Source organism: Equus caballus, chromosome 5 (genome assembly GCF_041296265.1).
Source record: "Equus caballus isolate H_3958 breed thoroughbred chromosome 5, TB-T2T, whole genome shotgun sequence".
In the NCBI taxonomy this organism is placed as follows: Eukaryota; Metazoa; Chordata; class Mammalia; order Perissodactyla; family Equidae; genus Equus; species Equus caballus.
Window position 1 is genome coordinate 102,988,175 of NC_091688.1, and position 23,298 is coordinate 103,011,472.

The following is a 23,298-nucleotide window of genomic DNA, read 5'->3' on the forward strand; positions in this document are numbered from 1 at the left end:
TGGCAACTATTGTTAGCTCAGGTGCCAATCTTTAAAAATAAAAAACAAAAAAAATTAAAATAAAACCAAGTAGAAGTTACCCTTTGCAAGAGACATTTACATGTGTAAGGGAAATCTCCATCTGTAAAAGTGTCTTCCTCTCTGTACCAGGAAGAAAGGGGATGACCTTATCTCTAGAAACTGTTATCAATGCAGAAGATAGGGACTTAAATCTGCATAATAACTTTACTCTTGTGTACTGTGCTTTTTCTGGTAATCTCCCATAAATGACTCCCCTCACTCCCAATATCCTCCTTTGTCTTTAGCTGAAGATGCTATTTAAGGTGGTGACCTGGGCCATTCTGGCAAGTTGCTTAGTTTTCCTGGGTTTCTCCAATGTACGCATGTTATAAAGCTTTGTTTGATTTTCTCTTGTTATTCTGTCTCATGTCAATTTAATTTGTAGACCAGCCAGAAGGACCTAGAGGGTAGAAGAATTGTCCTCCTTCCCTACATCTGCTTAACCTAGCTAGAACATATTCCCACACTGTCTATCTAATTCCCTGGGTTAATAGAAGTAGAGAGGAAGAAGGGAGTCCTTAATTGGCGCTTTGAGGAAGACAAACCAGAAGAAGGATGGGAGACTTTGGACAGGGAATAGCAATGTAGACTCTGTGTACCTTGGAGGAGCAGTGGTGAGGAACAGGTATGAAGGTGAGTGAGCACCACCCAACTTGGCCTATTTTGTTCGCTTTGCCTATGGTCCTGGCAGGAGCCGTTATGGACCTAAAAATGATTCCTCATCTATCTTTGGTGAGCAAGGTGTGTGCTGAGAAATACTGCTATCATGATTGTCTTAGACAGCTGTAGATCAGATTCAGTCTTCTCCAGTCTGCTCCACCTCCCCAGTCCAGAGAACCGTGACTCCCCTTGATGAGGGCTTGGCAAGGCGAGGAGTCAAAAGAAAAATTTCTTGGACTCTCAAGGTCTGGTAGTAGTGCTCCGGTCAGGACGTCCTATGCTTCCTGGAGGAGGATATAGATCAGAATGTAGGCCAGGACACCTTGGACTCTTCTCCCTGTGGCAGCCTTGATCCTCATCACCCTGCGGCAGATCAGACTCCTAAATTGGTGCAGCTCTTCCCTGGGTAACACCTGTCCCTCCTTCCATGAGGAACAAGAGGAAGAGAAGGACAGGAGGAGAAGCAGCAGCCGAGGACAAGTACCAAGAAAGGAAAGAAGGAGGAGGGAAACAGTGTAGAGAGGAGGAGATGCTGGGGAGAGAAGAAATATGCACATATCCATTTGGAAAAGGAACGTCTCGCTTTTCCTTTTAACTGCCTCTTCTCTCCTTGGCTTTCCTCTCCCTCTAAGGCCTTCATACACTACTGAGGATTTTCCCATCTGGAAGGTCTTCCAGAACATATTTCTTTGCAAATATTAAAGCTCTCCTGTAAACACTAACTTAGATAGGGACCATCTAAATAAATGTGAGAATTTTGGAAAGTATATTCATTTATCCAACAAATGTTTATTGAGACCCCGTATGTGCCAGTGCTGCTCCTGAGCTTACAGGAACAGCGCTGAGTAAGATAGATAAAGGCCTCTGGGAGCTTTCATTAGCAGTGAGCTCGTCTATACCCTCATGTTTCATAATCTATTAAAATAAATGTCCTCTCCTGAAATCACAGCAGTGGTAAAATGGCAGATTAACGTATCCATTCCAAGGTTACATACAGGTAGGTGCTTAGGATAATTGCTTTGTAATGATAAAGTGATGATACTATTAAAACTCTGAGTATAGGCAGGATAATTTCTTGAACTTTATAACGCAACGGAAAAAATAAATTTTTATCAGGAATATTAGGAAGAGCTATAAATCAATCAATTGGGACTTTCTAGATAGACAAATAGATGTATTTAACCTGTGAGTATGCTATCAGTGTTATTGAAGATACTTCTTTCCTGCTCCTGATGTTTCTTCCATTTGACAGGAGCCCGCTAGTGTATGGATTAGCAAGTGCTTCTGATCTTCTGCTAACTCTGCATGCATTCCACCCTGCGGGGGATGTTTGAAAAAAGAAATTGGGCCTGAGCAGCTCAGCTCTTTCTCTTGGGATATAGCTGAAGAGAGGGAGCGTGTGTTTATCTCTGCTCCTCTAGGGACAGGCACTGCCCTTGCTGGGGGTAAAGGAGGGGTCTGCCCAGTTCGAGGACTGCCTGCAACTAGGTAGGTACATCCGAGTAATTCTGGACTCAGAATTAGGAAGCCCACTTGCTCAGACATCAGCCTGCCAACCTAACCTTGATCCATAATGAAGGTGATTCCTTTGAGCTTGCACTTAACTTATGTCTTGTTTCCTATGGATTTAGAAATCAGGTGAGGAAAAGGGTCTTCCAAATTAAGTAAAGATTGTCCCAATAATTAAAGAAAGAAAAATGTAAAACTTAGCGTAAAGAGCCCAAGCTCTGACATCAGAGCTGGGTTTTGAATCCCGGCTGTGTGGTCTCGGTTAAGCCACCTCAGAGAAACTCATTTCTTCTCTGGTACCCTGGGGATTACACGTCTAGCATTGCTGCAAAGGTGAAAGATAATACACGTAAAGTACCAAGTGCAATGCCTGGCATTTAATGAACAGTAATGGGAAGTAACAGTAGTAATGGTAGTAGTAGTAGTGATTTGGGGTATCCAGCACTGGAATAGTCACAAAAATATTTCTGCTTTCATGAAAACTTATCTCTTTAAAGAGAGAACACTAAATTTTACTTTTTTATCAATTAACTGAAATATACATTTCTCATATAAAAAATTATGTTTCAGAATAATATGGTCACTCAGTAATTTCTTTGGAATTTAGAGGTGATAATGAGGATGATTGGGGTGAAAGTGATTACTCCAGTTTATTAATCTGCTTTGATTATCATAGAGCAAAACTTTGCAGTAATGGGTCTTCCTTTTAGTCAGGTATGACGAGAGGAGCGCAGGGAAAGGACAGATCAGGCAGCTTACTTCTGTAGACTATTTGTGTCCCCTCATTTTTAAAGTTAATGTTCCATGTATGGAATTGTCTGTGAGTCAGCATAAGATACCTGCTTTTTCTCCCCCTCATAGGCATCTTCCTGAATGCAGTTTTATCATCTTTGCCCATCTCTGCTGATTTCAACTCATCATTGGCAGGAGTGTGGGGTGTTTTGAGGCTGGATAACAGATTTATTAAAAAAATACGGATATGTTTCTATTATTTTTCTGATGCATGCTTTCCAAGGTTCACTGAGTCTAGAGATTTTCATGTTTAGCTCAAAAACATGAAAAATTCCTATGTCAATTTGTGACCTATAACTCTGCTGGAAAATAACATAAATTGATCTAATTTAGATTATGCCATTTTTTATGAGGATACTCTTTTCATATTTTCTTTGCTGTCCTGGAAGTTTATATTCAGAATATTTTCTCTGCAAACCGACTTTTTAGGTGGAAAGCAGGTAAGACTCTTTCTTTTGTCTGTTGGTGTTTTGAAGTTTATATCATTTTTAAACAAAATCTACCCATCAGCAACAACACAAATGAAACCAGAATTAAAGAATGAAAACTAAAAGAATTCTTTTGTGCTGACAAGAGGAAACAGTGAGTTTTTGCAAAGCAGTAATGAGAAGTTTGTAGACTTTAAGAACTCAATGCTTCAGCATTCCATGATGGAGGGTTCATGTAAGGAGCCAGCCTGAGCAGAGATGGAGTTCTGGACTGGAGTACTCCCCACAATGGAAGCCATGAGAATACATCAAATGCATCAAAGACATGACTGAAAACATCTATCTGGTCCATCCAGACAACCAGGTATATAACTGAACTGTTTGATTTCTGACACTGGCATACCAAAATCAAGTGATTTTTTTTCCCTACTCTTAAGCAACGTTGCCTCAATAAAATGCTCTCTTATTGGCTCCCAGGGAATCAAGTTTTCAGACTGCTTGGTCTCTAGCATCTTCTCCAGTACCCCTCTCCAAGGAACAACATATTTGCCGAGCTAATTCTTTTAGTGAATATATTCATTAGAACTCTTTTAGTGGCACGTATCAAAAACTCAACTCAAAATGGCTTAAGCAAAAATGTGAGTTTACTGGTTTATATTAATCCAGAGTTACGTAACTTTAAGCATGGTTGGATCCAAGTGCTCAAACCAATGCTGTTCAGTATAAATACAATGGAAGCCACAAATGTGACCCACATATGTAATTTTAAATATTCTATTAGCCACATAAAAAAGGAAAAAGAAACTGGTGAAATTAATTTTACTAATATGGATATATATTTTTAAAGATTAGCACCTGAGCTCACATCTGTTGCCAGTCTTTTTTTTTCTCTTCTTCTTCTCCCCAAAGCCCCCCAGTACGTAGTTGTATATTCTAGTTGTAGGTCCTTCTGGCTGTGCTATGTGGGACACCACCTCAGCATGGCTTGATGAGCAGTGCCATGTCCATGCCCAGGATCTGAACTGGCAAAACTCTGGGCCATTGAAGTGGAGCGCATGAACTTAACCACTTGGCCATGGGGACCACCTCCCTAACATATTTTATTTAGCCCAATATAGCTGAAATATCATTCCAACATGAGATCACTATAAAAATTATTAATGAGAAATTTTATATTCTCTTATTCATACTAAATCTTTGAAATCCAGTGTGACTTTACATTTGTAGCTCATCTCAGTTTAGACCAGCCATATTTCAAGTGCTCAATAGCCAAAAGCACCTACCATATTGGACAATGCAGGTTAAAACTGCGCCCCAGGAAGATATCTCTTGCTGTTGCTCCCCTCTGCTTTCCTCTCTGTTGGCTTCAGCATCCAGCCGCATCTGGCTAACTCCTATTTATCCTCAGTTTTCAATTTTACACATCCCTGCCTATGGTGATTTTCTCTCCTACTCAGCCTTATTTACTAGAGATACAGTGGCATGCAGTGGGCATTTGAATGAGTTTGCTTTAATATAAAGCTTTTAAGGGAAAGATTGCACCAGTATATACTCATTATTACTAATATGGGAAAAACTCAGGTACTGATCCACAAAGAAGGTAAGATTTCACCAACCCCCTACCCCGACTCTTATCCATTGTCTTCCAGATAGAGAAAGGACATGGAGGATTGGTGGCATCATCTGCACAATAAAAGATAACTTCATTTATGGAATGGTAGAACTATGTCTGTGTTTGGGGAGGGAGAATCATTATTCTTTGTATTTGCTCAACGTCAAGAGATTTTGGGAAAGTATTTTTTTTTAGAGATTGGAAACATAGCAAATGGAACAGTGAACTCCAAAAGAAGAAAGCACTGGAATGGGCATAAAACTCTATGATGTTACTATTTCTTGTGTTATTATAATTCCAATTTTACAGATAAAAAAGCTGAACTTTAGTGAGTTTTTTTAATTGCCAAGCTGATAGCATAAGAATGTCTCTGACGACCCCAAGTTGTTAACTACTATGCTATAAAGTCCTCTCGTAAACGTGATATCTCTTCAGATATGTAAGGAGACACACAGCAGGGCTATGTCTAACTATAGAAAGAACCAGGGTACAACAGAGAAAAGCTTTTAAGATCATCAGAATCTGCTCAGTCAATCTTAATATGTAGTGGTTGATTTTATTATCTGTGAATTTTGTGATAGCCAGATCCGCTGACTTGACTATACCAGAAGGGCTGCCAATCAAGCTTAGATTTTCCACAGTGCTCTTAACACACTAGGCACTATTCATTGTGGTAAGGACAGATGAGAAATGAAGGGGGGGAGAGGATGAAGGGATAGGGGCTACGAGGTAGAGAACAGGTAGTTATTAAATGGATTTCAAAATACTAATAATAATAATTATAAAATAACAGTAAACATAGCTAATATGTATTGAGCACTTGCTATGTACCAAGTCCCTGAATTATTTGATTTTATCCTCCAACCATCAAAAAAATACACACCTTTATTGCCTTTATTTAGGTTATCTGACTCTAGTAAGTAATGGCTAAACCATCTTCCTGGAAATCTCCAGTTTGCTCATAATTTTTCTTGGGAATTTCTTCCATAACACCCCTGAAGCACGCTTATTGTTCCTTCTTGAAAAGCTCTCTTTCTTTGGTTTCCGTGACAGCACATCTCCTCATTCTCCTCCTACTTACATTGTCCTTTCTTCCTATCCTCCTCCTTTGTGTCCCTTCTCCACTTTTCTCTTTTAAAAATTTGGTTTCTGCTCTCAGCCTCTTCTTCTTTCTCTCAGGTGACATATTTTCCCTGCTTTCATAACTCAGGTAACATCTGCTTCCACACCTCAAATTTCCATGTAGATGCTGATGATTCCAAAATTGGCCAACTGGACGTTTGTGCCTAAATGTCCTCCATCCTCTTCAAACTCCACTTCCAGCTCCACTTCCAAGTCTTTACTTCCTCCCCGAAGCTCTTCTTATGTGCTCATATTCAGTAAATGTTCTTCACCATCATCCACTCAGGTGCCCAAGTCAGAAACCTATCACCTCTGGCACCACCCTATCCCTCACCTTCCATAGCCAATCTACAGCTAAGTCAACTCTGCCTCCTAATTACCTCTCAAACTGTCCACTTCTCTTCAGTTTCACTGCCATTACCTTAGTTCAGGCCTTTTTCTCTTTTTTTTTTGAAATATACTTGACACCTAACATTGTGTATAGTGTTATGATATGTTAATTTGATACATTTATGTATTGTAATAGGATTGCCACTGTAGTGATAACTAGCACCTCTATCACATTATATAACTATCCTTTCTTTTTAGCAGGTGGAATAATTAAGCTCTAGTCTCTTAGCAAGTTTGACAATTATGATACAATATTGTTGTCTATATTCGCTGTACTGTGCACTAAATCTCTAGGGCTTATTTACTAATCATTGTAAGTTTGTACCCTTAAACAACAATTGTCCTGTCCCCTCACCCCCATCCCCTGGTAACCACCATTTTATTCTCTGTTTTTACAAGTTTGGTTTTTTAAAATTCCACATATAAGTGATATCATAGGGTACTTGTCTTTCTCTGTCTGACTTATCTCACTTAGCATAATGTGCTCAAGTTCCATCCATGTTGTTGCAAATGGCAGGATGTCCTCCTTTTTCACGTTTGAATAACATTTCACTGTATATATGTACCATATTTTCTTTATCGATTCATATATTGATGGACATGTAGATTGTTTCCATATCTTGACTATTGCAAATAATGCTGCAATGAACATGGGGGTGCACATATCTTTTCAAGTTAGTATTTTTGTTTTCTTCAGATAAATACCCAGAAGTGAAATCGCTGGGTCATGTGGCATTTCTATTTTTAACTTTTTCAGGAGCTTCCGTACTGTTTTCCATAGTGGCCGCACCAATTTACATTCCCACCCTTTTCTCCATATCCTCACCAGCACGTTTTATCTCATCTTCTTGATGGCCATTCTAACAGGTGTAAGGTAATATCTCATTGTGGCTTTCATTTGCATTTCTCTGAGGATTAGTGATGTTGAGCATCTTGTCATGTACCTGTTGGCCATTTGGATGACTTCTTTGGAAAAATGTTTCTTTAGTTCTTGTGCTCATTTTTTAATTGGATTGTTTGTTTTTTTGTTATTGAATTGTATAAGTTCATTATATATTTTGGATATTAACCCCTTATCCACTATATGGTTTGCAAAAATTTTCTCCCATTCTCTAGGTGCCTTTTCATTTTGTTAATTGTTCCTTTTGCTGTGCAAAAGCTTTTAAGTTTGATATAGTCCCATTTGTTGACTTTTGATTTTGCTGTTTGTTCTTTTGCTTTTTGCTGTTTGCTTTTGCTTTTGTGTTTGTGTCATATCCAAAAAATCATTGCTAAGATCAATGTTGAGGGATTTCTTTCCTTTATTTTCTTCTAGGAGTTCTATAGTATCAGGTCTTATGTTTAAGTCTTCAATCCATTTTGAGTTACTTTTTGTGAGTGGTGTAAGATAGGGGTCCAATTTCATTATTCTGCATGTCTTTATCCAGTTTTCCCAACACTTTGTTGAAGAGACTATCTTTTCTCCATTGGGTGCTCTTGGCTCCCTTGTTGAATATTAGTGGACCATATAAGCAGGGATTTATTTCTGGGCTCTCTATTCTGTTCTATTGGTCTATGGTGCCAGTACCATACTATTTTTATTACTGTAGCTTTGTAGTATGGTTTGTAATCAGGAAGCATGAACCCCAGCTCTGTTCTTTTTCCTCAGGATTGCTTTGGCTATTTGGAGTCTTTTGTGGTTCCATTCCAGTTTTAAGATTGTTTGTTCTCTTTCTTTGAAGAATGCCATTGGGGTTTTGATGTGGATTGTGTTGAATGTGTAGATGGCTCTGGGTATCAGATCCTTTTCTCTTCTTACTTAGTGAGATAGAACCTGCTTTTGTCCTCCAGAAAATTCATTCTCCTCTTGATTTATGGTAATAAACCTCTGTTTTTTAACTGGGCATGTGGCCTTACAGAGTAAAAACTACATTTCCTAGGTATCCTTGTAGATAGACAATGGTCACAAGTCTGAATTCTGGCTAATGGGATATGAGCTGAAGTGATGTAGATCTTCCAGGTCGTAAACCTAAAGAGAAATGTGTCCCCTTCTCCATTTTTCTATTCCTCATTTTGTTAACATAGTGTATCACATTGATTGATTTGTGGATGTTGAACTGTCCCGGTGTCCCTGGTATGAATCCCTCTTGATCATGATGTATGATCATTTTGATGTATTGCTGTATTCAGGTTGCCAATATTTTGTTGAGGATTTTTGCATCTATGTTCATCAGTGATATTGTCCTGTAGTTTTCCTTTATTCTGTTGTCCTTGTCAGGATTTGGTATCAGAGTGATGTTGGCCTCATAGAATGTGTTAGGAAGCATTCCATCTTCCCTAATCTTTTGAAATAGCTTGAGAAGGATACGTATTAAATCCTCTCTGAAAGTTTGGTAGAATTCTCCAGGGAAGCTGTCTGGTTCTGGGCTTTTATTTTGGGGGATGCTTTTGATTACTGTACTGTATATTACAATATCTTTACTTGTGATTGATCTATTCAGATTATCTATTTCTTCTTGAGTCAGTTTTGGGAGGATGTAAGAGTCTAAGAATTTATCCATTTCCTCTAGATTGTCCATTTTGTTGGCATATCGCTTTTCCTAGTATTCTCTTATAATCTGTTGTATTTCTCTGGTATCAACTGGTCTAGCTTTTCATTTAATTCCACTGTTTCCTTGTTCATTTTCTGTCTGGATGATCTATCTATTGATGTGAGTGGAGTGTTGAGGGCTACTATTATTGTGCTCTTGTTAATATCTCCTTTTAGGTTTGTTAATAGTTGCTTTATGTACTTTGGTGTTCCTGTGTTGGGTGCATAGATATTTTTAAGTGTTATGTCTTCTTCGTGGAGTGTCCCTTTAATGATTATATACTGCCCCTCTTTGTCTCTCATTGCCTGTTTTATCTTGAAGTCTACTTTGTCTGACGTAAGTATTGCAACAGCTGCTTTCTTTTGTTTGCCATTAGCTTGGATTGTCGTCTTCTATCCCTTCACTCTAAGCCTGTATTTGTCATTGGAGCTGTGATGTGTTTCCTAGAGGCAGCATGTTGTTGGGTCTTGTTCTTTAATCCATATCACCACTGTGTCTTTTTATTGGAGAATTCAATCCATTTATGCTTAGGGTTATTATCAATTTTTGAGGGCTTAATGCTGCCATTTATCACTCATTTTCCAGTTCTCCTGCTTTTCCTTTGTTTATCATCCTGTGTATTTTGGTCTACCAATTGAGTTATGTAGTTTTTTAAGTTGTGTTTCTTTGTTTTTCCTTATTTATTATTTGGTTCTCTGTTCTGCTTTTTTTTTAGTGGTTACCATGAGGTTTGTATTCAAAATCTCGTAGATAAGATAGTCCAATTTCTGACGGCCTCTTATTTCCTCAGACTAAACCAATTCAGTCCCTTTCCTCTCCTCCTCCTAAGTTGTTTTTCTCACATCTTATTCCATCTTGTATTATGAGTTTGTGATTAAAATGACAAGATTATCTTTGTTTTTGATGTTTTCCTTCCCTTTATGTTTAATGCTGTTCTTGAGTATTTGCTAACCTGTTCTGATGTATAGCTACAATTTTCTGATTTTGTCTACCTATGTATCTCCTTATCCTTCTTGAGGATTTCTTTTGTGTGTGTTTGGGGGGGGGGCGGTTGTCTCATGGCTATGAACTCCCTTAGCTTCTGTTTATCTGGGAAAGTTTTTATTTCTCCATCATATCTGAAGGATATTTTTGCTGGATAGAGTATTCTTGGCTGAAAGGTTTTGTCCTTCAACGATTTAAATATGTCATTCCAGTCTCTCCTAGCCTGTAAGATTTCTGCAGAGAAATCCACTGAAAACCTGATAGGGGTTCCTTTGTAGGTTATTTTCTTCTGCCTTGCTGCCCTTAGTATTTTTTCTTTGTCATTCACTTTTGCCAGTTTCACTACTATATGCCTTGCAGTAGGTCTTTTTACATCGACACATTTAGGAGATTTGATAGCCTCTTCCACATGGATTTCCATCTCCTTCCCTAGGTTTGAGAAGTTCTTTGCTATTATTTCTTTGAACAAGCTTTCTGCTCCATTCTCCTTCTCTTCTCCCTCTTGAATACCTATAATTCTCATGTTGTATTTCCTAATTGAGTCAGATATTTCTCAGAGACTTTCTTCGTTTCTTTTTAGTCTTAGTTCTCTCTCCTCCTGTATCTGGAGCATTTCAACATGTCTATCCTCGATTATGCTGATTCGTTCCTCCATGATGTCTGCTTGAGTGTTCAGGGAATCCATATTTTGTTTTATCTCTTCCATTGTGTCTTTCATCTTCAATATTTCTGATGGATTCTTCTTTATAGTTTCAATCTCTTTTGTGAAATAGCTCCTGAACTTGTTGAATTGTTTCTCTTCCTTCTCTTTTAACATGTTGAGTTTTTTGATGACAGTTATTTTGAATTCTCTGTCATTTAGATGATATATTTCTGCGTCTTCAGGACTTCTGGGTACTTGTCATTTTCTCTCTGGTCTGGAGGTGTAATATAACTTTTGATACTGCTAGAGGGTATGGCTCTGTTTTTGTGCATCGTGGTATTATTCGGTCACAGTTACTGCCTATTGCCACTGAGTGGGGGCCAAGAGCCATGTATTCTGAGTCCTCTGCATTCTGCCAAGATGCCAGGCACTGGAGCTGGTGCTGGGTGTGTGTGTGTGGGCACTTTCTTCTGGTGCTCTAGGGGTTTTCTCCCTCTGCTCTCACTATCTGCTCTCCTAGGGTATTGGCTTGATGAGGACACCCCCACACCAGCTTTCACCTCCATAGGGGCTTTCCTCTAGGCAGCAAGGGCCCTTGGGGATCTTTGATGTTCCTGCAAACGAACATCCCCTCCCCTGTTCCTTCCCTCTTGGAGGCCACCCACGGCCCCAGATCCCAGTGTTTTGGGGAGGGAGTGAAGTTTTCTCTTACCTCGGTCCACCTCCTCTGAGGGGAGCTCCACTCTCTCCGCCCTCTGTTGTGTGGCACTTGGGTCTCTCCAACGTCTTTTATGTTCTGTTTGGACATCCTCTGTTGGAGTATGGATGTCTTTTCCATTGCATGGTGGAGGGGAGAGATTACTGGGAAAGCTCACTCTGCCATGATGCTAATGTCACTCTCCCTTCTCCATTTTTCTATATCTCAGGTGGTGACACAAATCTGGTAGTGGTGAACCATCTTGGAACATGAGGCTGATACCTGAGAATTCGTGCCCTGGAACTGCCCTACCAGCCCTGGATTGCTTATCCCCAGACGAAGTGAGGGAAAAACTTTTATCTTGTGCATACCCCTGTTATTGGGGCTTCTGCTACAGTAACCAGATCTATAGTGTAATACCCTTGGGTTAACGCAACAACTTTTTGCTTTCTCTTCCTGTCTCTACTTTTAACTTCTCTTGAATCTGTTTTCTTCATTAGAGTTGGAGTGATAAGTGTAGAATTCAAGTTTGATCAGAGTGTTCCCTGCCATCCTCCACCTCCCCTGCGTTTCTTACAGTGTGTGCTTTAGATTCCTTAGCTTGGCATACTGAACCCTTCATAAACTGGACTCTGCTTTCTCTCTCCAGTCTCACTTCTTATCACTCTCTATCTTGTTCGCCATTCTCAAATCACGTAGAATCATTTGCAGCTTCACAGAAGAAGCCAAGCTTGCCTACCTCAGTGCATCCATACGTGCTGTTTACTCTGCCTGGAGTGCCCACTCTCTACCCTCCCAAGTTGCTCTGTCTGGCTAGTTTCTACTTGTCATTTAGGATTTAGGTTACCTCCTCTTGGAATTTCTTCTTGCCCACTCGATAATTGGTTATAGTCCCCTCTTACGTATTCCCAAAGTACTCTGAGCATGCTTTTACCAAAGAATTGCCTGGTTACTTGTCTACTTTCCTCCCCCCTTCTCCCCTATCAACTTCCTGGAGAACAAGGATTATCTTCTCATTAATACTGAATCACCATGCCTTAGTACAAACCTTGGCACACAGCAGCACTCAAAAGATATTTATTCAGGGGCCAGCCCAGTGGTGCAGCAGTTAAGTTCACACATTCCACTTCTCGGTGGCCTGGGGTTCACCGGTTTGGATCCCGGGTGCAGACATGGCACCGCTTGGCAAAAGCCATGCTGTGGTGGGCATCCCATGTATAAAGCAGAGGAAGATGGGCATGGATGTTAGCTCAGGGCCAGTGTTCCTCAGCAAAAAGAGGACGATTGGCAGTAGTTAGCTCAGGGCTAATCTTCTTCTTTTTCAAAAGAAAGATATTTATTCGGTGTGTGAATAACTCAGTGAATTAATGCATACCATGTAGTCATGAAAACAGCATTTGGATAGAATATAGAGACCTGAGTTTTGTACCTGGTTCTGCCACTTCCTGGATGGTTTTAGTTGAAATCCTTTCACTCCACTTCAATTTAGACAGAGAAGCTCTCAGGTCTATGATTTACAAATACATTATACAGGGAAAAGTAAAAGTATACAAACTTATAGAGCCAATAACCTTAAGGGGCTGGCTAAGAAATTCTTGTACTAAAAAATGTAGTTTGAAAAAACATGCCAAATAAAAGTGAACTTTTATAGCAATATTTAAGTTCTTTCTACTTATAGCTTTTACTTTTGTAGAATCAATTATTTCCACAAAATCTTTCAGAAATATCCATTATAATCTCTGTTTGAGAAGTAGAGAATGTGAAATTCAGTGATGTTAGGTGATTTATTAGAGCCAGCAGCACAGACAGAGGCAGAGTCAGAATCTGGTTCTGAATCATCTCGCTGGAACTGCCCGCCCGTTGTAAAAGAGTTGTGATGATGCTGTACAGCTGAACCAGTAAAGAAGGCAGTGAGCTTTAAAGCAAACTGCAGACAGATCAGAACAGCAAACACCAAAGTGAAGGAGCCAGATGGCGTTCCATTTTAGAGTCACACAATTACAGGGTTTAGCAGCACTCTTAAGTGATAATAACCTACTTTTCCCTACCTTTAAGCGAGGCTCCACCTAGTAGTCCCCAAACAGAGCAATTTATGCAATTCTTTAAAATATTTGGGAAAAGAATATTCTTCAACTCTTTTTCATGTTGTAATTGTCCCAGTGTCATATGATACTGATAACAGAGAATTTTTTTTACCTTTACAATCATCTAGTTTTACCACCTCTATTTTATAGCTGAGGAAAAAGAGGCCCAGAAAGGTTGTGGTTTGCTCAAAGTCACAGTAAGATTGTGGCAGAGCCAGAACTAAAACGCCAGTCTTTCTGATGTCCAGCCCCTGCTCCAACTGTGTCCTGAGGGACTGTGACTTTTAGCGCCTTCCCTATTTCACTTGCCATGTCTCCTGTAAGTGTTCAATATGGTCCCTGGCTCCCCAGCCAAGGCCTTCTCTCTTGGTTCATGGGATGAATCAGTTCTAGCAATGACCCCATAGGTCTGAGATTCCCATCTTTTCCTAGTCATGGTAGGCAGAATTCTAAGACGGCCTCCCAAACTCCTGCCTCTGGTGTCCCCGTTCTGTATTAGCCCACCCAAGCGTGTGGGCAGGACCTGTGGATATGGTGAGATGGTCGCTCCCTTGAGAGGTTACATTTACGACCAGCGTATGATGGTGGTCACCTGTGGTTACGTAGTGACAGAAAACGAACACTCCAGTGTTACGTGGTTATATTCAGTGAGAAAACAGAATGCCATCTGAATGTAGCTCCGTCGGTTTCCCTTATTTCCACCTCTAAAATGCTGTATGGTTTTCCATCCTTTTCTTCCCTCCCGAGGGAGCGCATGAAAAGTACCTCTTCCTCTCAAGGTTATTAAAAGTGTCTCTCATATCTTCGATTTTCTCTCTCCTCTTAATCCTTCCCCACAACCTACAGACGTGTAGGGTCTCCTACCTGACAGAGTCTTTCCACGACTCCAGCTCTTTTGAACTTTGGTGCTTCTTCCTTTCTCTGTGTCAGACCTACTTGTTCCAGATCTTCCCTCGTGTTCCTAAAGAACACGGGGCTCAGCGGGGCCCAGATCCAGAACGGATGATCCCCGGCAGGTTTCACATCCTAGTGAAATGAAATAAGAAAGGCACAGCAGGGCGCTACTGACCTTGGCTCCAAGCTGTGCCCTGGATCCCACATCTCCTCTACAACCCCTGGCTGTTTAGACCTTCTGGTCTGGCTACATGATAGAGTCATTCTCTGAACTTTCTTTCTTTCTTTTTTTTTTTTAAGTTGTTTATTTATTTATTTATTTATTTTGAGGAAGATTAGCCCTGAGTTAACATCTGCCACCAATTCTCCTCTTTTTGCTGAGGAAGCTAGGCCCTGAGCCAACATCTGTGCCCGTCTTCCTCTACTTTATATATGGGACGCCTGCCACAGCATGCCTTGACAAACCGTGTTTAGCTGTGCACCCGGGATCCAAACTGGAGAACCCTGGGCCCCCCAAGGGGAACGTGTGAACTCAACTGCCGCACCATCCAGCTGGCCCCTTTCTGAGCTTTCAACTCTCTTTCTTTCTTCTCTGATCAGCAGTTTGTGTACTCCCTTCTGATATCATACTAATTTGGGAATTTTTTCCTTTTTTTCAACTTAGAAAGAATGATGTAAGGAACTCCCATGTTCCCATCACCCAGTTTCAACAATTATCAACATAAATCCATGTTGGATTATTATTATTTTTGTGTGTGTGGTAAAAAGCACATAACATTAAATTTACCATCATAACCATTTGTAAGTGTAAAGTTCAATAGCATTAAGTATATTCGCATTGCTGTGCAATAGATGTCTGGAACTTTTTCATCTTTTAATACTGAAATTCTATACCACTAAACATTAATCATTTTGGATTATTTCTACAGCAAATACCAGACCTTGTATCATTTCATTCATAAATACTTCAATAGGTATCTTCGAGGAATAAAGCACTCTTTTTTTTTTTTTTTGTACAACCACAAAACCCTTATCACACCTACATCAAGGTTTCGACAGGAAACTGATGACACACTGAAATAAGATAACTTTAGGAGGGTTTATTCAAAGCTTGTGGGTGTAAGGGAACCTCAAGGTAGAGCACAGTAACCGAGGGTAAGTGGCTAAGTTGGTACCGCCTCCAGGCCCACAGGGATAAGGGGAGGGCGTGCTTACCAGAACCTGGAAGGAGAAAGTCTACTGAGTTGGCTGCTTGGAGAGTCTTTCGTCAAGACACACAGCAAGCAAGAGCTTACAGGGAGGGAGGCCAGGCAAAATACCCTGAGATTATTCTCCTCCCTCCCCTCCTCCCTCCGTTCTCTTGCCAGCATTTCCCACTGTCCAAGTCCATCCAATAGCTAAAGGGCATGGGCGCCTGCTGATGTAGTCCACATAGGCCAGCCTTCTGGAGCAGAGAGCAGGGTGGAGAGTGGACCTGGAGGAGCACATGGAAGATATCCAAAAAATAATAATTCTTAACAGCATTTCATACTCAGTCAGTGGTCAGAATTTGCTGACTCTCACAAATGCCTTTTATTTTACGGTTGGTTTGTTTTCTTTGGACCCCAAAACCCCATTGTCTCAGGGTTGGTATGTGTGATGGTTAATTTTGTGTGTCAATTTGAGTGGGCCACAGGTTGCCCAGATGTTTGATCAAATACTATTCTGGGTGTCTGCAAGGGTGTTTCTGAATGAGTTTAATATTTAAATTGGTAGACTGAATAAAGCAGATCAGTTGAAGGCCTGAGTTGAACAAAAAGGCTGACCTTCCCCTAAATAAAAGAGAGTTCCTCCTGTCTAACGGCTTTCAAGCTGGGACATCAGGTTTTTCCTACCTTCGGACAACGCAAAATGAAACATTGGCTCCTTCCAGATAGCCCGCTGGCCTTCGGGACTGGAACTATACCATCAGGTCTCCTGGGTCTCCAGCTTGCCAGCTGCAGATCTGGGGACTTGTCAGCCTCCATAATTGCATGACCCAATTCTTTATAAGAAATCTCTCTCTCTCTATCCTATTGGTTCTGTTTCTCTGGAGAACCCTGACTAATACAGTATGCCTCAAGTCTATTTTATTCCATTTTTAAAATGATAGCTTTACTGAGATATGTGATATAATAAGAAATATATATTTTGTCTTTGTCCCTGATTCCCGACACAGGGCTTCTAAAATCCTTGGAACTTCCTGAGTGACAGAGGTGATAGGAGCCTCTTTTGTGATTCATAACAAGCTCCTTTCAATCATGTCTGTGTTTGTGCTAATGAGGTGACTCTTGGTGGGCCCCTAGAGGCTTCAAGATGGGGGCTGGTCACCAGAGGAACCAAACATGCCATTAGATGGTTGGAAATTTCAGCCTCACTCACAAACCTCTGTGGAGGGGAGGGGCTGCAGATTGAATTCAGTCACGATTGGCCAACAATTTAATCAATTGTACCTACATAATGGAACCTCCGTAAAAACCCCTAGCTGATGGGGTTTGGAGAGCTTCTGAGTCGCAGAAACATTCACCTGCCAGGAGACTGGTGCACCCCGACTCCGTGAGGACAGAAGCTCCTGTGCTAGGACTCTTCTGGGCCTTGCCCTAAGTACCTCTTCATCTGCCTGTTCATTTGTATCCCTTATAAGAAACTGATGACAGTGAGGAAAGTGTCTTCCTGAGTTCTGAGAGCCATTCTAGCAATTATTGAACCTGGGGAGGGGATTGTGGGAACCCACTGAATTTATAGCCAGTTGGTCAGAAGTAGAGGTGGTAACCTGTGACTTGCAACTGACATCTGAGGTGGGGGCAGTCTTGTGGATTGAGCCCTTAATTTGCAGGGTCTATGCAAACTCCACGTCGTTAAGGGTCAGAATTGAAATGAACTATAGAACACTCAGATGGTGTCTGAAGAGTGGGAGAATTGATTGGTGTGGGAAAAAAACTCCACACATTTGGTGTTGGGGTGTTGTGAATAAAAACAGTTCAAGATTTAATTCACATTCCATACAAATCACCCATTTAAAGTGTACAATTTATAGCTTTTAGTGTATTCACAGTTATGCAACCATCACAATTAATTTTAGAACATTTTCATCATCCCAAAGAGAAGCCTGATACCCATTAACAGTCATTTCCCATCTCCCTTTCTCTCAGCCCTTGGCAACCACCAGTCTACATTCTGTCTCTATGGATTTGCCTGTTCTGGACATTTCAAATAAATGGAATCATACAACCTGTGGCCTTTTGTGTCTGGCTCTTTTCATTTAGCATAGTGTTTTCAAGGTCCATCCATGTTGTAGCATGTATTAGTACTTTATTTCTTTTTACTGCTAAATAATATTCCATTGTATGAATATACCACATTTTATCTATTCATTAGTTAATGCACATTTGGGTCGTTTCCACATTTTGGCTACTATGAATAAGGCAGCTACAAACACTCATGCGCAAGTTTTTGTGTGGACATAAGTCTTCATTTCTCTTAGGTCTAGACCTAGGAATGGATTTCCTGGGTCACATCGTAACTCTATATTTGACATTTTGAGGACTTGCCAGACTGTTTTCCAAAGCAGCTGCACCATTTTACACTCTTGCCAGCAGCATATGAGGGTTTCAATTTCTCCACAACCTCATTGATACTTACTAATATCTGTCCTTTTGATTCTAGCTATGCCAGTGGGTGTGAACTGGTATTTCACTGTGGTTTTGACTTGAATTGCTCTGATGGCTAATGACGTTGAGCATCTTTTCACATGTATATTGTCCATTTGTTTATCTTCTTTGGAGAAATGTCTATTCAAATTGTTTGCCCATTTTTAAACTGGTTTATCTCTCTTTTTATTATTGACTCATAAGAGTTATTTATATATTCTAGATATAAGTTTCTTATCAGATACATGATTTGTGAAATTTTTTTCCCATTCTTTCGTTTGTTTTTTCTCTTTCTTGATGGTGTTTTCTGAAGCACAGAAGTTTTTAATTTTGATGATGTCCAGCTTACATTTTTTTGCCTGTGCTTTTATTCTATTTTTAATCTTTTTTTAATTCCTTGCCTTTTATTTGTTGAAGGAGCCAGGTCATTACGTCCTGTAGAATTTATCATGGTCTCAGTTTTGCTAATTGCAGCCCTGGGGTGCTGCTTAACATGTTCCCCTATCCCTTATATTTTCTAGAAACTGAAAATTAGATCTAGAGGCTTGATCAGATTTGGGCTCAAATTTACGGCAGGAATATTTCACAGGTGGTGCTATATATATCCTAAACATCTCCTCTTTCATCCCATCAGGAGGAATATAGTGACTGGTTGACTCGTGTGTGTGTGTGTGTGTGTGTGTGTGTGTGTGTGTGTGTATGTGATGGTAAGATTACTCAGTGGGTTTTATTCTTATTGGCCTGACCCAACCATTTAAAATTCCCCAACAGGCTCTTTATTTAATGGTTTATCAGCTATAATCTTTGCATCAGTGCTGTCCAATAGAACTTCTTATGATGATGGAAATGTTCTATCTGTACACTGTCCAATATGGTAGCCCCTAACCACATGTGGCTATTGAACACTTGAAATATGCCTAATACAACTGAAAAATGAATTGTAACTCTATTTAATTAATTTAAATTTAAATGGTCACATGTGGCAAGTAGTTATTGTAATGGATGGTGCAGGTCTAGATTCATTATTTCACCAGAGTCTGCATTACTTCGGCATTTGTTAGCTCGAATTCTTCTAAAAGAAGAACTTTCTCTCATGGAATATGACTACCTTGAAATACAGCTCATTCAGGAAAGACATATCTGGGCTTCTTTTTTAAGTGCGGACTGAGTCTGCATCACAGGCTATTTCTATTGGGGTTTTTGACCTGGCCCTTTGGTTTATTCCAGCTCTGTAAAGCAGCAGGAGCATGACGGGAAAATATATTCCATTCTGGTAGGACCGCTATTGTAGTCTCTGTATCACTTTCAGGGGTAATAGACACCACTGTGCTTCATACGTCTTCCCCACAGCTCATCTCTGATTTTAGCTGTGGCTCCAGCATGGACAGTTCTGCACACAGACGGCTTCCCACCTGAAGCAGCTACGATATCTCTCAGCTTTTTGCAGCATGGAGTGTGGGGCAGTTAATGTCCCCAGGGCCAACCTTCAACCAAGAGGTTTAGAAGTCATTAGCTAAATACTCAGCCTGAGAGTGATGATTGGGAGGTGCATCATAAACAGTTCTTCAGAGGGTCACGGGCAGTACTGGGCTTCGCTGCCCGCAGTGGTAACACCTCAGTAACGCACCCTGTACTGGCTTTCTCTCCTCTGACCCCCCCTTCTCCTCCCTCATTCCAGATTCCTAGGACTACTTCCCTATAAACTACCTGCTTATAAGTCCTTGTCTCAAGCTCTGCTTTTGGGGAAACATAAATTAAGGTAGGATCTCAAAATACTTGATTCGATGGCATTTATTCACTCACAAACATTTACTGAGTGATTATAATGGATCAGGCAGTGTATCAGATGCTGGAAATACAATGGTGAGCCAGAGATCAAGTCTGATGGGGTCCACAGAATAAGAGGCGATGACGGAATGCTGTAGTAAGCATTGTAACAGGGTAAGCATGGGTGCTCTTAGTTGTGAAGTGTGGCCAGGTTTAGGATCCCTGAATTGTCTCTTACAAAAAGCTCATTTGCTAGGTATTAAGAGAGGGTGAGTGAGAGAGGACAAGGCAGACAAAAGCATCCCTAGCTTGGACTTTGTGCTCAACTCCTAGGCTTCAGTTTGGGGTTCAGGTAAACCCAAGTGGCTTGCACCGGGCCCCCTTCCTCTGGGCCACACTCGTTTGGCCTTCCTAGAGCCCTCCAGTGGAGGGAACCCCATGTTGCTCTTATTGCTTGAACCCAGTGGTGCTCCATAAAAGCCCAAGCCTGAAAAAAGAAACCACTTTCTCTGGTCCCCAAATCCCCAAGAGAACACATTCTGCTTGCAAGCCAGAACTTGATCACTCATGACACAAAAAATCTGCCTGTTGTACTACGGCCTTAGAACCTTGCTTTGCCACAACCACGGTCCTCCTTAGTGCTCTATGAAAGGGGGAAACTTGAGCACGATAAAAGTTAGAATGTGAAACCAATACGACTTCTCCCCTTTTTCTTTTTTTCCTGCCATAACCTTAAGTCTTCTGCTTGAAGGACTTTAGAACGCTGTGTATATCTAACGAGAACACCATCCCGAGGCTTTCTTACCCTCAACTCACTGTTTTGAGGCTACTCTGCCACATTGGTCCTGGCCTTGGTAAGTAGTTTCTTTGTCACTATCTTCCCATCATGGGGAGCTTGGATTCTGAATCCACTCTGCTCCCAGAGTTCGAAGCAGCCTTTCCACAAAGTTTTAAGAGGGCTACACACGGAGTCAAACTCCACCCAGTTTTCACCACCTCATATTAAATGAACTTCCTGGCAATAACCCAGTCTTCCCCTGATGCTGAGAACTGATGTTATCTAGAACTGATATACAGCTTCCTGAATTTTTCCTGTCTTAGGGCTAAACATACTGTTTACTTGCTTGTCTCTTCAACCAGACGCTAAGCTCTTTGAGAACACGATTGTCTCCTTTACCATTGTGTCTCCAGGGCCCAGTAGTAATGGTTGACCAGATGAAGGCCAGTATCAGGTAAGACGCTTTTCAGTTGCTAATGACAGAAAACCCAACTCAAATTAGCACAAGCAAAACCCCGAAAACCAAAAGAAAGCCCCAGCACATTATTAATTCACATATCTGCAAAGTCCAAGGCTCGAGTAATGTTATAAGGAGTTCGTTGGTCTTTTTCCCTTTTTTCGCTCTCCTCTCTGCTGTCTGGCTTCATGCTCAGGCAGGCCTTCTTTAGGTGGTGGCCCCTGGTTCAGCAAATGCAATTCTGATTGGGCCCATCTGTCTTGGCTTGATTCATGTGCCTATCCCTGAGCCTGTCATAGGAGGCAGGGGAAGGCACTGTTCCGCTTGGCCAGGCCTCGGCCTCATGCTCATTCTTGAAACTGGGGGTGGGGGAATCAGCTCCTTAGAATTATGGCGGATTGAGCCTCGAGTGTGTGTGTGTGTGTGTGTGTGTGTGTGTGTGTGTATGCACGTGCGTGCACATGTGCGTGCAGGGGGTCAGCCAAAACAATTCTACTCTCACTCTCTTTGTGGAGCTCCATCCATCTCCCTGAGATTGGACTCCCGTGGGACACGGCGATGTGCCCACACTGGACTTGACTGTGAGTGCAGGCTCATCCTAGGGGTGGGGCCACCAATCTTGCTTGGAGTAGTCCCCACTGTCCACCCCGCCCGCAGCTTGGCCGCGCGTCCTCTCCCCGCTCTGCACGTGCCCGGCAAGCTGCACAACGCATGCAGCATCTTCTCAGACACTTTGGCAGCGGGGGCGTCGAGCATACAAAGAACCATTCAAAGCAGAACGCGGCCAGCTCCCTAAGACAGTAGCGCACAGATGTTTGGGAGCCGGGACGCAGGCACGAACATCTGGCTGGTGGCACGAGAACAGACAACCGCTTCAGGGACCATCGACACTCAGGACGCGCTCCGGAGCGGGATGACTGCGACAACAACAGTGACAGTGACAACAGCGCTGATGCACACGGCGCTCTCCACGTGCAGGCCCCGCTCTGAGGACCTCACGTGAATTAACCCCACGCGTCCTCACAAGACGCCTTCACGCGGGGACAATGGTTTCCCCCGTCTCAGGGTCGAGGCCGAGGGGCTCGCCCAAGGTCACCCGGTGCGGCAGGGGCGGAGCACGCTGGGCCCCGGAGGGCTTCGGGGACAGTTCTCCGAGTCGCCGGCTCCTCTTCCCGGCGGACTCGGGCGTCCTGAGAGTACGCCGTCCGGCCACCGTCGCGTCCCTGGGACACCGCGTGGCCCGCACTGGGCAGACGCCGCGCGCGTCCCCGCACAGCCCGCCCCCCAGGCCGAGCCCGGCACGCGCCCCGCGCCCCCGCGGAGAGGGCCCCGGCGTTCGACGCGGGCTTTCTGCCCGGACTCGGGGCGGGACGGGCGCCGGGGTCCAGGCCTCCGCCTGTGGCGGGGAACAAGCGCCCGGCCCGCTTCGCGAGGAAAACGGAAAAGGGGATCCCAAAGGGGAAGCGAGGCTCGGGAAGAGCGCTGACGCCGCAGCCCTCGTCCTCCGAGAGGCCCGGCCGGAGCCGAGGGCGCCCCCGCTCGGAGCGCGCAGGCGGCCGCCTCCTCCCTCCCCTCGGGAAGGCCGGGCCCGCGCGGCGCCTCGCTTCCGGCCTCGCGGGTCGCGGCCTCTCTGCGCGTCCCGAGGCCCGGCTCCCGCGGCCGCGCGGGCGGGGCGCGGCTTCTGGCTGCGCGCCTCTCAGGAGCATTACGGCGGCGCGGGCCGGCCGGGACCCGCGGCCGCGGGGGAGGGAGCGGCGGGCGGGACGGAGCACGCGCCGCCGCCGCCGCCTCAGCAGCCATGGCCGAGCGCCGCGCCTTCGCCCAGAAGATCAGCAGGTAGACGCGGCGCGGCGGGGCCCACGGGCCGCCGGACAGGCCGCGGGCCGGGCCCGAGGCGGGTGGGTGTGGCGGCGCGGGCGCCGGGGGCCGCGGCCCGGTGGGCGGCGGCCGCCTGCCTCAGACCCGGCTCCCTCGGCCCTCCCTCGGCCCGGCCGGCTCTCCTTCGGCCCGCGGACCCGCCTCAGCGCGGCCCAGGCTCCCGCGGCAGCGCCTCGCGGCGCGTGGGGCTGGTCGGCCGCCGGGCCGCGCCTCCAGCATTCTTTGTGTCCCCGCCCGGGCCGGTGGCCGCGGCACCCGCCCTCGCCCGCCGCACAAAAGGAGCGCGCGGGCCCCTCGGCCGCGCC

At 43.4% G+C, this 23,298-nt stretch overlaps 1 protein-coding gene across 23 annotated transcripts in view; it reads left to right on the forward strand.

Moving 5' to 3' along the window:
• Positions 1-22,608: 22,608 nt before the first annotated feature.
• Positions 22,609-23,298, forward strand: part of DOCK7 (dedicator of cytokinesis 7) — a 211,200-nt gene continuing 210,510 nt past the window's right edge. For 17 of the 23 annotated variants that reach the window (XR_011439391.1, XR_011439392.1, XR_011439393.1 and 14 more), the window contains exon 1: positions 22,767-22,951. Coding sequence is in view for 15 of the 23 variants with exons in the window: in XM_023642006.2 (XP_023497774.1) it covers positions 22,914-22,951 (38 nt within the window). In the remaining 8 variants the exon portion in view is untranslated. Of the gene's footprint in view, positions 23,014-23,298 lie in introns of all 23 variants that reach the window. The other 6 variants (XR_011439396.1, XM_070268987.1, XM_070268988.1 and 3 more) reach the window with 3 other exon arrangements.